The sequence below is a fragment of the Cephus cinctus genome, unplaced genomic scaffold, assembly GCF_000341935.2.
Source record: "Cephus cinctus unplaced genomic scaffold, Ccin1 Ccin1_scaffold0123, whole genome shotgun sequence".
Classification (NCBI taxonomy): domain Eukaryota; kingdom Metazoa; phylum Arthropoda; class Insecta; order Hymenoptera; family Cephidae; genus Cephus; species Cephus cinctus.
The window spans coordinates 2,511,050-2,527,041 of NW_014332857.1; the positions used below are offsets into that span (position 1 = coordinate 2,511,050).

The following is a 15,992-nucleotide window of genomic DNA, read 5'->3' on the forward strand; positions in this document are numbered from 1 at the left end:
ATAATTAATAGCTTCCTCCGAGGAATTTTTTATTTCTCGCTCATTTTTATTACAAGGATTTTAAATGAAAGCTCACCTACCTATACTTCGGCTTTAATGAACAGAATGATATTTGATTAGTTTCTCAAAATTAAATGCAAGCAGCGCGAGTAGAATAATGGTTTTGGTCTGATGAATAATTGAGACACATAACTTTCAATATACCCCTCAGAAAATAACGCGAATAGAGAAACGCACTTTATATGAAAATTGGGATCCATTGTATATACGCATATTTGTTAATTATAATGCCACAGTAGAAAGTTTTGTTTCAACAAAAATAAACAGAAGGCCGTTGGTTTTTTTTTAATTGTTATTTTCAAAATTCGTACGCAAAGCTGTTCTTTTATTTTTATTATGATTTATTAATTTGTATTTATGATCGCCTGCAATACCTTGTTTTTTTTTTATTACATGCCAATTTTATTGAAAATCCAATAAATTTTGTGTCAAGAGGTTTCTTATTGTATTTTTCAGTATCCAGATATTCCTGTTGACGTCCCACAAATGCTATCATTTATTCATTACACTTATACGCCCCAGACAACTATTTTGAAATACTAAATATTTTAATTGCAGTTCAGACATTCAAGATGTGAAGTTCATATATTACTGGCACTTGATCCCTCTATATAGGATGAATGAAGTTAATAACGAAAAAAAAAAAGAGGTTATATATTTATCTTCCCAGACAGCAGTGTCAATCAGTGAAATAAAGTGAAAAAATATTTTTTTAACTGCCTCAAGTCAATCTCTATCAGATAACCATTGTAATGAACGTGATAAAATTGAAAAATCCTTTTTAAATTATTTTAAATCAACCGCCACAATCACTGCACCCATAGATTATTCGTGAAAAGCAATATCACAATTTCCTCATGCCAATAATCTACTTTTCAAACATTGGTTCCATTCGTTTGATAAATTAGTAAAATTGAAAGAAAACAAGGCCCATGGCTGACATATCAACGTGCACTGAAACGATACTATTTCGCTTAACAGGGATTTATGCAAATGTCATCCGGTAGATATTACAACGTGAGGTAGACATAATAATATATTCGATCGATTCAAATCCGACGGTCGATACTAACAAGAAAGATACCTCAGGTGTCGTCTTCCGATTTCATTCGTTTTGAAATATGTTCTTCTCCGTCAAAATCTAAGAGACACGTGTTTTTTTTTTATCGCCCGAAAAACTGTTTTAGGGGATGAAATCAATCCCCAAAGTTGGGCTCCTCGATGGCGGTTTTCGCAGTTTCGCATATTTCCAATCGAAATATTTAAATGGGATCAATTGGAGAATAATATTCATGAATTATTATCCTAAGGATTTGGAGGTCGCTGAAACCGATTCTGGTCATTAAGTTTTGAATTTCACAATGCCAGATACTGCCAAAGTGCAATTTTTCAATTGTTATTGCATAGGGTAACTACCCTTAAACTCATTCTATTATAGTTTTATGGTAGTATGTAATTTTTACGAATTTCTTTTTAATAAATTAGTTGTTTTCAGTTAATTTGTTTACTTCAAAGTGCATTAAGAGCCTAAATATGGATACACAAAATATTACAAATATTTGATATTAAGCTATTTTCAAAATGAGTAATCATGACCATAACTTACGTATGCATAAATGATAACCGTTTTATTTATTTGTGATATTTTGTTTATATGTATTTTCACTGTTAACACACTTTCAAGTAAGCAAATTAACTAAAAATGTTTTTTCAATGTTATTTGCCGTTTAAAATCACTTCGCACCCGATTTTGGCTTTATACATTAAAATTCATCGAAAGGTTTTCAGTCAGATTAGATTAGGTTATGTATCTTTCAGCATTACAATGGCTTAGATACCCGAATACGATTTTAGATTTCCCTTTATATGTATATATCCAATGTGCACGGAATTCGTCTCTACGTGCAAACAATACGTTACTCTGGCGTTCATTGGAAAGATACAAAAATTGTATGCATAACGCGACGCACTTGATATATATTTCAGAAACGTAGAAAATCACGTCCCCACGCAACTTTGCAAAGGAGAGAAAGAAAAATGGCCAAGTGACAGGACAGAGCACCGAGAAGCTCCTCCCGTATTCCGCACGTCGCAGGACTTTTTCACTCATTATTTCCTCAAGGGAAAATTATAAATAGGCACGCGCCTGTTTTCCTAAGAAATTCACGCAACGAAGCTAACCTCAATTATAGTAACAGCCACCCAACATAACATAACCTAACACCCGTATCAAACCCAAACTCACGTAGCACATTAAGGTAACTTGAGGGACTTGCTGAAAAGTTTCATACGGGAATCTACTACAGCCTAATCGTATTACGCTAATGGATGATACAAACAAAGCAGCGCGCGCCTGTTGCCACGTAAAATGTACAAGGACGTAATTCCCTTTGGCGACAATAGAATTCACCCTAAGGAATTTGGCCCGAAGACTTCGCAGTCTGCTACGAAACATCAGATAAGGTTAGACATACGACACTAGAGAAATTGATGATCTTTTACATACATATATTCTGGGTTGGATAATATCGGTAATACATAGGATTTACATTAGAGATACCGGACAATGTACGCCCTTTTGAAATTCGAGATTGTGTAAAATGTAAAAAACAAGAACTAATTTTATTCTGTAGTAATGGACGAGTGGATTGTATATTTTTATCCAAATCTTCGATGACAACCAAACGTTTCTATGCTGTCAACATTTTACTAATCTTTTTGCAGTCGTAATACCTTGTGGCATGGGTATCCTGTTGGGAATATCCTGATCTTCGACGGCGAACAGTTGATATTATCAGCAACTGTGTATCCGGCACATACATTTTGTAACTGAAGTCTCGGTTACACAAATTCTATATTATTATACAGCGACTACGTAATAATTATATAAAATGATAAACGTATTTGTTGGTTACGACTAGGGAACTGTCACGGGTCTAGTCGTACTGACGGACTGGTCGTAATAGTTCGGGAAATCAGACTCCTCATTGGTCAAAATTCTTCCTCATCAAGAATTCAGCCAATCAGTATCCACTAGTGTTAGTCCTACGACTCTTATGACTTACATGGGCAGATGCCTTTATAGTGGAGACGACTTTATGCGATGCAATACTCCTAAGTAACTTTATATACAATATTAATGATTTATGGTATAACTCACGAGTTCCCAAGCGTGTAACGTCCTTGTTTTGTGTTACATATTACTACACAAATTGCACTCATGAACCATTGCGATATTGTTAAACTATTTGGGAATATCCTGTATACATGAAATAGGTGGTTAATATAGATACTAATTTCGGTTTTAAATTGTTGGTTTAGAAGTAATGTGCAAAAATTCTAAAACAAATATACAGTATGAAAATGTATTTCCACAGAGCGCTGCAGTCGCGCTCGAAATGCATTTTGCTCTAGTTTTCATATAATTTTCATGGCGAGGCAACGGCTGGACTTGACAATTAATCAATGAACGGTAATTCTTGGCAGTATCTACTTATCAGTAAATTCGTAAAAGTGTTCGTATTACGTAAATTATTCAACCCTGTTATCCGTCCGGTCTTCCTCTGAGTACTGACAGTTTGATCTATTGCAGGAACTAGGATACCACATCAGCATCTCGGCAGGAAATTGAGTTGATAAAATCATCGCAAGAGACAAAGTCAATTTGATTTTTCCATCAGCGATGGAATTAACCGTAAATCAATAAAATCAGTGAGATTCTACGTTATTCATTTATATTTATATAATAAATCATTGCGTTACCTGTGTTCTGTGTACATGTACAATTAATTCGCAATCAATCCTCGTAATTATAATGTAATTAATATTTCCATTTGAACCGAGGGTGTTTCTTGATTAGCGTAGTTATCAGTACCGCCATTACGTGTGAATATACATAATAACGATACTGGGATATGTCCCATCCCTTTAAAAGGATCGTATCTTCATGCGCTTCGGATGCAATTTATTTTTCCTAGAGATAATCATGTATACACCAATCATATATACATATATACAGTGGTATACGTTCCTTGGTAAAAATTCAATTTTCCTTTTTTTCACCGTCACAACGCGCTGCGTCGGTCTCACGTCCAGTCTTAATTTCCTTGTTTTCTCAATGTATAGTTGTATTCTTCCTTTTTGCCTTTATCTCATTCCTGCTGGCCGTTTCCTTACTCCGTTCAACCCCTGCAATCAGAATGTACATGCAGGAAGTTACACAAACGAATATACCAGATCTATGTCGTTTAAAACTTTGGTAGATTACGCCGTAGCAGGGCACGTGTTACGTATAAGTTTTAATAACATTTTTTTATTTATTTTTAAATTTGTTCGACGAAGTGGGATTAAAAGTGGTCGGTTGTTATTGCAGGCGTCGAGCCATAGACTGTTACGTGTGTACAAGTATAACCGAGGGGAGAGTGAAACAATTATTAATGGCTGTAAAAATTGCCAAAGAGCCTCCTGGGATATTACGATAAGAGGGACGCTACAGGATATAAGCTTAAAATTAATGCAAGGGGTAACTTTGGGGGGGGGGGGAGATTTGGAAATTTAACGAATGTCAAATATTCAGTTGGCTAGAGTAGATTCGCAAATGAAAACCGTGGATGCTGTTTTTAATGAGTTTTAATTATTTCGCGTGAAACCTACGAGGATAATATTGATTCCTAGAATCTGATCGATTTTTATTGATTCGTTGGAAAATTCAAATTCAAAGTATCAAAAGAAAGGGAGATAAACCGTTTCGGTATATTTCAATGGAACATTTTATTTTTTATCAAATCTTGCCAAATCGAGTTCTGGGATGATTGAGTTTTTCTGGAAAGCGCTATGAATTTCTCTGAAGAAAAAAAAAATATTTTGATTATCACGCGGAAAGCTCTATCGATTTTCAAAATTGTATTTGCAACAAAACCACGTGGATATAATTACTATTTTTGACAGCTAGTGTTACCAGCAACATGAAAAATATTGGCGGACGTCAAATAAACAGAGATGCATGGATTAAATGTTTCAATTGATTGCTGAAAAATTAATGTGATACAGATGAGGAAGAGTCTGACTGACAGATTTATAAAGAGATGCATCGCGGTGCAGTACTGAATAGTAAAATACGAGTATAAATAACAAAATGAAATGGCTAGTAACTTTGAAAATGAATATTAGGTTACTGCAATTTTGGAATAGAATAATTGATTGTACACGATCGACCATCAATTTTGGAAAAGACTTGTCTAATTTACATAAATATGTATAATTCGAGAAAGTGACGTATCGGCGAAACAGACTGGTGAATTTACAAAATTTTTATTTTCGATATTTAAATGAAAAACCTTTTAATAGACGGAGGTTGCTTTACAAAGGAACCGCAATCTTACCCCTGAAAATTGAAATTGCCATAGAAAAAATGATTGATAAATATTTTTCATACTTATGAAGTAACTAACAGATTTGTGAAAGAACTGATTGAAAATTTTGTTGAATTTGGAAAAACCCTGCCTTTATTTCGTAGCACGAATCGTCATTTTCTAATTCAGTGTGAAATCGTATTTGTACATAGTGTTGCTGCCTTTGCTCGCGCGAAGCTCTTGTATTCGTCTAGTATACAGTATATACATATATCTACAAATATATTAAGGTCTTCCATAAATCATACTGTAGCCTTACATAAAAATGTGTATCAGATACGTCGTTATCAATTTTATGACAGTGATCGAGTCCTGATCGAAATATTATTATCAATCGAAACAGTGTAACGGAGGAAAATGGAATTTGTAATTTTTCATGACACAAGAAATTTGAAAAAAAAAATTAAAGAGAAAAATGAAGAATAGTGGCTGCAGCACTGTACAGTCCCATTAGAATTTTTTTTCAAGCCTTAGAACAATATAATCAATATTAGCTTTTACTACGTGAAACAGCCAGTAGTCAACTTATAATCTAATTAAGCAACATTATAATATCGATGAAGCAAACACGTGACAGCGTACGCTGGATTATAAATAAAAAAGATTTTGGTGAGTTATAGATTTCAAATAAGTAATTAAGGATTTTATACATTTATAATTATCAATAAGTAATTGAAAGTAAGGATGGCTTTGATTTTTTCTTTGACAATTTCCCCAGTGTATTGAAAATTTATGTAAATTTCATTTTAACCTGCAAACCGAAATAACTCATCCATATATGTATAGATACGCAGCTGCACATAATAATCTAATGAAGACGAATGACCGCGAGATGGAAAGGCCTGGTAAAATCTTATGAAAGACAGATTCGATGCTCGTCTCGGTACTAAATGCATACTGTAGTTACTTGCTGGTACGTGGCTATACTGGTAGCAAGTAGCAGGATACATTGGATCCAGTCAAAATGCAATAGCAAACAGCACAGTTGTTCGTTCCGTGGTAGATTGCGGTGCCATATGCAAATCAAAATAGGTCTGACCGCTTCCGAATGCAATTTCGTTCTTGTATGTATGTAGGTCGATTGTACAGGTTAGCTTATATATAGCTAATAAGAGAGAAGAGAGAGAGAGAGAGAGATGGTAAGTGGCAGTTTGAAAAAATATTCAAATTAATAAACTGTCAAAAATGCAAATGCATATTGTCAGAATGATTTTTCTAACCTTTTATACGTCAAGACTCGATTACCAATTGTTACTTGTGTAACATGTATGCTTAGATTTGATTAAACAATTAGATGTTCTTTTGCATTACAGAATAGAAAAATAAAGTAGACATATGGAAAATTAAATGTCCTATGCTCAATTGTCATGTTAATTGCTACTTTGAATAACGTAGAATATTTTCCATTTAGGTAAGATGACTAAAGGAAGTTCATTGAGAAATGACGTCATCCTACGATTCCGCTTGGGAAATTAACGTGTCGTTTGTCACACATTCCAGTTTGACTTCTTGTCACGTGTCGGTTGATAAGTAGCGTCTTCTGACCGTGTTTTCGCAAGAGCGGAAATTACACTGACTGCAAATGCACGAGTACGAAGCCTTTTACGATTCAAATAATATTCACTTGGTTAAATTATAAACCAGAAAATAAAAAATCAACTCGTGGGAATGGATGAGAACCTGTAATATAGCCTATCCGAAGGTAATCGGACAATTGAAAATTAAAAACTACTTATACCCTGTCTCGTCTCGTCATCCTCAGAAGAGTCAGGGGCAGCTTTAATGGATCTGATTTACAAGGACAGACGATTAAAGTATCTCCAGTCGTGCTTCACGAATCAACGCTATTGTCCGAATTAACCACGTTAGCCGTCCGGGCCCTCAATTCCTTCCACTAACCCCATGTGTACTTCAATCTTGTGGAGAACCGTCCAATAAGTGTAGTCGAGCAGAAAATCCCACGTAGAGTAGTAACAGGAACAAGAACGTACACGATGGGATGGTCATAGGGAATAAAGAAATAAGGTAAAACAGTAAAAACAAAGAAAGTAAGTGAAATTGTCGAGGGCTCCAGGTGAGTACACTCGTCCCTGGACGATCAACAAGTAGTCTCACCTAGTCTCACCGTCGGGAGGGAGTCCTGTGTTTATATCTGGTTGGTCAGAGCTGTTGGGGATGACTAGGAAGTAGTGGGGATAGAGCGGACGAGTCACACGAGCGTCTTCGGGTTCAGTCGGTTCAGTGAGCGCGTAGCGTTGAGGTTGGGTTTGTCTCTTTGTCAGCTGTACGCTCGGGACGCTATAAAAAGTATATATACTGTATACTATAGTCGGTTAACATACTGAAGCGTCGTTCGCGTGGATTTTTGTGACGTGCTTGTGTCAGTCGTTTCCCTGCGACAATAGAATTATCGAAAAATGTCGTACGGCAGTGATCCCTGAGGTTGTGCGTTGGAATCTTGAAGAGTTGCTGGTACTGCTTTGAGAAAGAAGATCGTGCCAGGGAGAAAGGGACAGAGAAGAAATGCAGTCCCAGGGAGGAACGGCCCGGGCCTGGGCGAGGCCCATCTTATTGTTGCTTCTAGTCTGCGGAACTCTGGGTGAGTAGACTGTGGATATAGACAAGAGTCTCTCTACGTGACAAAGGCTCGTTTAACTTACCTTTAGGAAATTGAAAAACTCTAGGCATTCTTTTTCTCTCTTTCTTTGTATGGGCGTAGATTTCTTTCTTTTTTTTGTTATCTCGAGTGCAGAGATATAGAGAGTAAGGATTTTACTGCTTTTCTTGGGAAACTGTGAAATCGGCGTTAGTCGTTATTGCGCATGCGTCAACGGAATTCCAGTAAATCGGAATCGCAGAGACGCTATGGCTTGTTTTATTTCATTTTTTAAAATTCTCTTTGTACGTTACTTGGTGCGTAATTTACAGTACACCGGTGAGTCTCATGCGATGGCGTGTTCTTTCATCTCACGGCTTTGTTCTACGTGACAGATTTTACTTTACTAGCCAACCGATCGGGCCCACCTTACGATACAGGCAATATGGCCGCCGACTCGGTTCTACGTAAAACCGTACACAATCCACTCAAGTTTCAAGTTTTGCCAGCGTACCTTATACGCGTTGTCGGATGAGTCGGGAATGATAAAATAATCTTGACATTTGTAGGGTACTATGCTAATAACTTAAAGCCGTATAACGATCCAATAAATATATTCGTGCGAGACTTAAGATTGTTATTGTCGTTGGGATTTAAAAAAAAAGTTTTTCGCGACTCATAGATTAACTTGTCTAGCTGTAACTATAAAACGTAGCGATCGATCTCTTACGAGAGAACGATGCACACAATTTTTCGGCTAAATATAACCTACCCTACCAAACTTATCTGTACAAGTTGCCAGACGGTCTATTGTATGTATACGTATACAACGTTGCGGGGAGTTTAACGTAAGCAGCGCGTGCTTCTGGAATCGTTTTAAGGTGAATACACACGATAAAGCCTGGTAGCATAATAGCATGTAATATTATGTCGATTTTTCTACGGGGATGGAATGATACTTTGGGTGAAATCGCTAGAAATGGCTATGCTTTCCTGGCAAATAAATCAAGGAATAACGTAAATCCAAAAGGGGACAAAGAGCGTCGGTGGGTCGCTAGCAGCTTCTCGTGTGTAGCTGCACTGTATACAGTGCATACACACTATGCAAGCGTACGAGTCAGTAGCGTCCATGGACTATTGAAAAACAGGACCGGCTCTTTTCATGGGTCCGGGGTCCCATAATGGTTACAGAAGTGCCCCTCATGTACTAGATTATCAAAAAAAAATGTTGAAACTATTGAAATACGAATTTTCCATTCTGTGACAGTTTAAATTTCGATTCGCGTTGCTGGTAATTTTTTTATCAGACACTGTTATCTATTCTGTTTCGTTATCCACGATAGCTATTGATATGATTATGCTTAGTTTTAGCTAACTCGTTTCTCGTGTATCGTTGCACGCGAATAGTTTTTTATAGGCACAGCCATATCGTAATTTTGTGTTTTGAATCGTGCAAAGTAAAATAAAATTCGTAGCGTCTTCATAATTTTCATTAGAATCATGACACGTGCAATTATACGAGCTTGTAGACTCCTAAAAAAAAACTTGTAGTCTCCTAAAAAAAAACTTATTGTTTCTTTAAAACTTCAGTAATTACCGAAAGTTTATGTTCGTTTGTAGTTGACAAAGTTTACGCTAAAGAAGCGTCAGTGGCGCCTCCTCTCGGACAATGGTTCCAACTAAAGCAGTACCGCCATTATCTATTACGGACATTGTCAACGATATTTCAGCCGTAAATTCGGTAACGGGTCCTTTGTCCCGTACGAGAAAGAAAATATACTCGTTAGGACATTAGTAATCGCTGTGAATTCACCTTAAAGGTCGGCGCCACGCGCCTGCGATCACTCTGACGCAGGGCATTGCTTCTGAGCGTCATTCCGGAAATGTTAGTTTTTTTCTCTCTTTCCTTTTAATTCATATATCTCGCCTATCTTTTATTGTGTACTCCTAACAGTTTACGTCACCATCCGGTCGAATTACACTGAATGAAGTCTTTGATAAGACGCGATAAGCCACTCCGACGGGTATTACGCTACTATACGTTTCCCTATAGTCCCTCTCCGTCCCGTTCTCTTCCGTGCCGTCGGACCGTAGGTTATATCCTTCCTCCGCTATATCTTAACTGCATCTTACGACTATCCCACCTAACTTTGTCGTATCTAACAAATTTGCATGGCGGCAGTGCACGGTCTACGGAAAGCCGTACAGCAGATTTGCCGGTGTTACCTGTTTGTGTCGAGAAACGCGCGAATTATCCGGAAACAGCGTTAGGCGGATTTGGCGGGAATTCGCGAGAGATTCAAACTTCTAAATCGACGTGACACGAGACACTAAAATATCGACAATACACGCGTAGACGGTCAGTGCGTGCCTGTTGTTTTCGTCGAAGGATGCAAAACACTTTCTGTCAGTCACTTTAGTAGGAAGTGAAAATTTAAAAATACACTTTCATTATACACCATCGTTCACACGAGAACAAAAAGTCACAGTGTTCCTCTTTGAAAAATAACAGAAAATGGGGGCAGTGGCCATGTAGATTACCGAAGAAGGAGAGTACGATAGAAAGAAATACGATGACAAGGAGAATCAAGGTTGAACCTTTTGGGATCCCTGGTGTAGGTATATGATTTTTTCATTTTCACACCGCTCCACGACACCCTGGGGCTAGTAAGCAAGAACCATCCCCTGGAACATCCCTCGTACGTCCCTCGTACCTACAATTTTTTCTTTCTACTCTCTTCCTCTTTCTCTCTCTCTCTCTCTCTGTTACTTCTTCGCTTAGCTCGCCCACGAAGAAGATGGCCGTTTCAGTTACTCAATTTATCCTTTTAACGCTCTCCTCGGGTTTTCACTCGCGTCGATGTTTTTTTTTCTCCATCAGTGAAAGAGCATCCCGGATCGAAAAAGGAACGCGTAAAGGGGGAGCAGCGGAGGTGAAGAAGCCTCGAAGAAGACTCTCTCGAGTAATTAAGAGTTCCCTTGAAAGAGCCAGCGGAGACGCTGCACCGAAAGTGCCAGTCCAGCCTACACAATTTTGCGCTTAACGTTCACCCTCTTGTAGATTGGTTGGTATATGGTTATAGGTATATAACGTATTCAGCTATACAGTACACACCCCTGCCTTAATAGACCCACCGCCCATCGAATCCTGAAAGCAGGTTAAGTTGCGGACGAGACGCCACGGCGGCTTCTTCACTCTGTTAATTAACCATCGTCAATTAACATTTATGCGATTAGCAGTAGCATCCCTTTTGTTCTCTCTCTCTACCTTTGTACACTGTTTCTCTCTCTCTCTCTCTCTCTCTCTCTCTCTCTCTCTCTCTCTCTCTCTCTCTCTCGCATCGGCGCACCAGGGCATTGTGCCTTACGATACCACGGATGTACTCCAACTCAAGGCCATCGTCTCCAGGCACAAGACCGACCCTACCCTGTTAACTCCATGGGTATCTCTACCAGACTTCCTTCACTGTTAAACCCGGGCCCAAGTCATCCCTTTGTCTTTGAATTGCACCGGCATAGCCCGTACTCGGTTTCCGGCGAATTTCGTAACTCGCGTAAGTCTACGCGTTTCAAGTGAATCGCACGCGGAGCACGTAACGAGAGAGACCAACCTCCCGATAGCTACCAAAGCCGATAGTAATGGATGCTGCACGTAGCTATTTAGAGAGGACGATCCAGTATGGAGATAATGCCGACACTCTGTGTCAACAGCGTAACGATAGAACCTGGCGGGTACTTAATTTCGTTCGTGGTACTTGTTCTGGGACGGCGGTGGACACTCTACCCGGGGCCACTTGCGGTAACCGAAGAAGAACCCCTATACGTGGGGCTTACAGGTGGCCAAGGGGTTTGAAATTCAGGTTCGCCTCTGGGACTTGTTTAATCATACTGAGGGTTCTTGCTGAGTCTTCTGCGCGGGTAGGGGGGGGGGGGCACCGTTTGCCAACTTAATGAAATTGACCCTGACACCTGTGTCCTTGGACAGACCCAGTCCAGTCTAGAGACCTCGTAGATCAGTAGAGATCCTTGTCGATCGATCTTAGGACCCTTCTAGGTCGTCGACGGGGCCTCTCGATTCTTCTTCCTACTATCTTTGCCAGATTGAATTAACCGTGGAAAATAAAAAATTTCATCTTTCTCACTTTGGTCACACAAACTTTCTCTGCTCGGCCGTAGCTCCTCGAGTGACTTCAGTACTGGCGCTGTCTGAGAACTCGTCATACCTATCGAATGATTCGACTCGAGCATGACTCAACCGTGTCAATTAGTCAAATCCCGAGTATAACGCACTCGACATAACTTGCTCGTTTCGTGCTTAGATACAGTCGTTCTCTGTAGTTGAGATCTGCTGGTCCGGGAAGAGGGCGGGGGGCGGATTTAGACATTTGATAACCAAAAAACAGTCGATTCGAATGACCCGGCCTGGTGCAATGATAGTTTGGCCTGGTGGCGAAAACTGAAACTAAATTGGATCGCCGAACTGGTAAATACAGAGTTTCTGGCAGATCCTCGGGGTTCCCGCATCCCGTTTTGTTACCTACGTGTCTACTCTTGTTTCACGTATGTCACGTATGCATATCGCACGTGTCCCATATAGTAATGTTACGTGCGTGTACACTCTAGGTCGGTTAACACCGCCTCCTCCTCCCTCCCTGACCCTCGTGCGTTCACTTCCATGACGGTAGCCGGTTCGCGTTCCACAAGGCTATGTGCAGGATTCCACTCAGTCGGCTTGTCTCTCTCTCGCACCAGTTGACAGTCCACTCTTATTCACTCGCTCGCGCTAACTCGCGCGATGCAATCTCTGTACGGGAGGGACTGCTGGGGCTCTGTCGCAGCTGGCGTCCCAGGCTTTTGCCTTGCTTTTGATGCATCAACCTACACCAGCCCTTTGCTCCATCTAACTTCCTTTAGAAAGACGTCCTAATGCATGGTATAGCCCGGCAAGACCCGTAGCACACGCTATTATACGGCGGTACAGTCCGAACTAGCTGGGTCGAGGGCACGTTATCTACGGTACCAGGAGAAACGGCAGTTTTCGTGTTTCGGCTGACTGTCTGGCTTTTTTTAATGTCTCCTTTAGACTCTTGAAAATGTAGGGTTATCTTTTACGTCTCACGAGGACGTGAAAACCGTATCACTTTATCATACGAGTATGACCGAGCAGTGTGCCCGAAGCTGTTACTGTCAGTCGGCATGAAAAATCTATGAAATATTTCCGATCGTCCCTGGAAACCCATGCGAGGGGTACTTGGCATCGTTTACGTACGAAGTAAACACTAAAACGGTGATGGGGATTCGCTTGCGTCTCCTCGTTACTTCTGTTCCTCGTCGGCGGAGAGAGCATTCGCGTGTCTTGTTTTTTCTTTCGAAGGTAATTTTTCTTTTTGAGCATAATACGAAACGTAAGAATCCTTTCGCTACCTCATCCGACCTTTTTGGTTTATGCTCCCTCTACGTCACTACCCATCAACGGCAGTAACAATAATCCAAAGTGTAGGGTATACGATCGTAGCTCGCGTGCCGCCGCGAAAACCCTCCTTTGTTTCTGGTGGCAGGAAAAAGTGAGGGAGTGGGACGTTAAATAGAGAGGTAGAATGAATAAAAAAATGTCGGCTACCTTTTGTCAGTCCAAATGCTGCCTGGTCGTTGCCAGTTTGTACGTGACTGCACGTACATCGTGTTTAGACGTGAAACGTGGCCGGGAGCTCTAACGAACGATATGCTAGGAATTAAATATATTCTTCTTTCGTCTACGCCCGTCCCCTCCCTTCTCGCTATTGTCTTCCCCCTCTTACTCTGGCTTCCTTGTCTCTTCACGTTTCGCCCGTCTCTGTCTCGCCGTCCACGTTACTTATCGCCAGGTCTACTTTCCGTCCTTGTCTTTCTCGTACCTCCCTGTCGGCCATACTTAGTCCCACGTAGCGTCTCTGCACTCGACTGTCAAGAACGTGGGCTTGTCTTAACTCGACACCCTTGTTATAATCAGGTACCTACCTTACCTACCTCGGTTACTTACACAGCTTTACGTTACGGCCAGCCCAACCCCCTTGCCCGTCTTTCCCATCCACTCTCGTTGCACATTCTCGGCCACGAAAAATTACTGTTTCAGCTTAGTTGGACGTGAACGCGTCATTACCGTCGGCCGTGACTTCGTGGATGCTTCGTCGGTGAAAAAGTACGGCTGTTTATCTGATGCTTTTTGGATCGCGTGAAGATTTTTTTTTTTATTTCCAGTTTCGGTTTGACATATTCGCAGGCTCGATTTTTACAGGTCATAGATTGGGTAGACTTCCAGCATCGGGTATAAGGGGGCAGTGGGGGGTCTCATTCGAACGGATACCGAAGAACCGGAAGTCCCTTTCTCAACGTGAAAAAATGTGCTCGCTCATGGCCCTTACTGGTCTTTTGTTATTTATAGAAGCGAAGTGATTCGAACCATCCGGACCTCCTCTATTAGCTCTACGAGGTCCTTAAACCTTTTTTTTTTTGTTTCTTTTAATATATTTTATTTTTGTACCAAGGGGTGGGAGGCCCAGGCGATGGACTGTTTTAGCATGTGAACGACGTTTTATTTTCTCGAAGAACTCTTGACGATGCGTCTGGATCAGACGGGAACATATCGTACCGGTTGCCGAGTTCAGCAGAAACTCAGGGCTCAGGGCAACGAGCGCGTCCAATCTGTCCGATTTTACCGTCTTTTACGTGTTCGTGCCGAAGACGCTCGATGGGACGATGCTTCGGTTGTTTTGACTGGCTTTCGTAGCGTCGTTTCAAGGATCTCTGTTGATCTTTTCTTTTACCATTCAATGTAATGCAGAAGAATGAGGTTCCAATGGGACGAGAGAAGTTGCGAGACTGTCTCTCTGCGTCGAGTCAGTGATACGGCAACGTGACGTAATTTTGTTCGTGGAAGCTTCGTGGGCTGACTCAGGTAGCGAGGCAATAGTTTAGGTGACGTCATGCATTCTTGCCTTTCCTCCCAAGACTCTCTTGTACGAGTTCCTCCTTCTTCTTTTCCGTGTCTCGTTCCCCTTACCTGTCAGCCCCCCCACTTCCTCGTCTCACCCCTACAGTCTTGTTCGACATAGCGGATGCTCGCATTTTTCATGATTTTACAACGACACCAAGGGCCGCAAACGAAAGCTGGAATTTTTACATGCACAGCCAGGAATTTCTATACAGGAATTTTAACGTATACGTTATTCGTTAAGCTTATTTTTTTTTGTTTTATTCCACAAGTGCCTCCGTGACAGATTCTTCTTTTTTCGTCGTATTTTTGTACGCGAACCGCGAAAGGCAATATAACAAAGTGTATACACCAATTATATGAATGAAATACTGATTACTTTTAAAAGTGACTTTAAACTGTATTGTTTGAATTGAAAAATTAATATGCGAAGTAGTTTTAATTTCGAATTACGCGATTTTTCGTGTAAACTTACGGGAACGCGTATAAATAGTAAACAAAAAAAAAAAATTAAAGAAAGAGCTTTTGTCACCCGATCTCGTTCGTACCAGTCAAATTAACGAAGTATGAATAAACAAAGGCGCGGGATCCGTCGTAAACGGGACAAAAAGCACGAGGGAAGTTCGCGATAAGCTTAAAAAAAGCCGATCGAATATTACGTAAGGTTCCAGAACATTCTCGGAAATATTCAGGGACGTATGCTCTCTCCTCGTTACCCGGGGGCACCCCCTTTAATTCAAACGTCCCTTAAGCCGGGGCAAGCATTGCCAGATAAGAGCAAGGGGGTGGGGGGGGGTAATAATGGGCCGCTGCTGTTTGCCCTGAGCTTGCTGTCTGAAACCAAATCGAGAGATAGAGAAAGAGAGAGACTAGAGTATACCGTATAAAGACAGAAGAAAGAAGACAAAAGAAGTGAAAAATGTACGGAGTGGCTATGGCGATGTGGGACGTGGGA

The 15,992-nt window shown here is 40.5% G+C and overlaps 1 protein-coding gene across 1 annotated transcript in view; it reads left to right on the forward strand.

The window, feature by feature from the left end:
- Nucleotides 1–7,722: 7,722 nt before the first annotated feature.
- LOC107274918 (DE-cadherin) overlaps nt 7,723–15,992 on the forward strand; it is a 41,767-nt gene continuing 33,497 nt past the window's right edge. Inside the window, exon 1 of the mRNA XM_015754500.2 lies at nt 7,723–8,070. Within this exon, the coding sequence (XP_015609986.1) occupies nt 7,995–8,070 (76 nt within the window). The 5' untranslated portion in view covers nt 7,723–7,994. The remainder of the gene's footprint in view (nt 8,071–15,992) is intronic.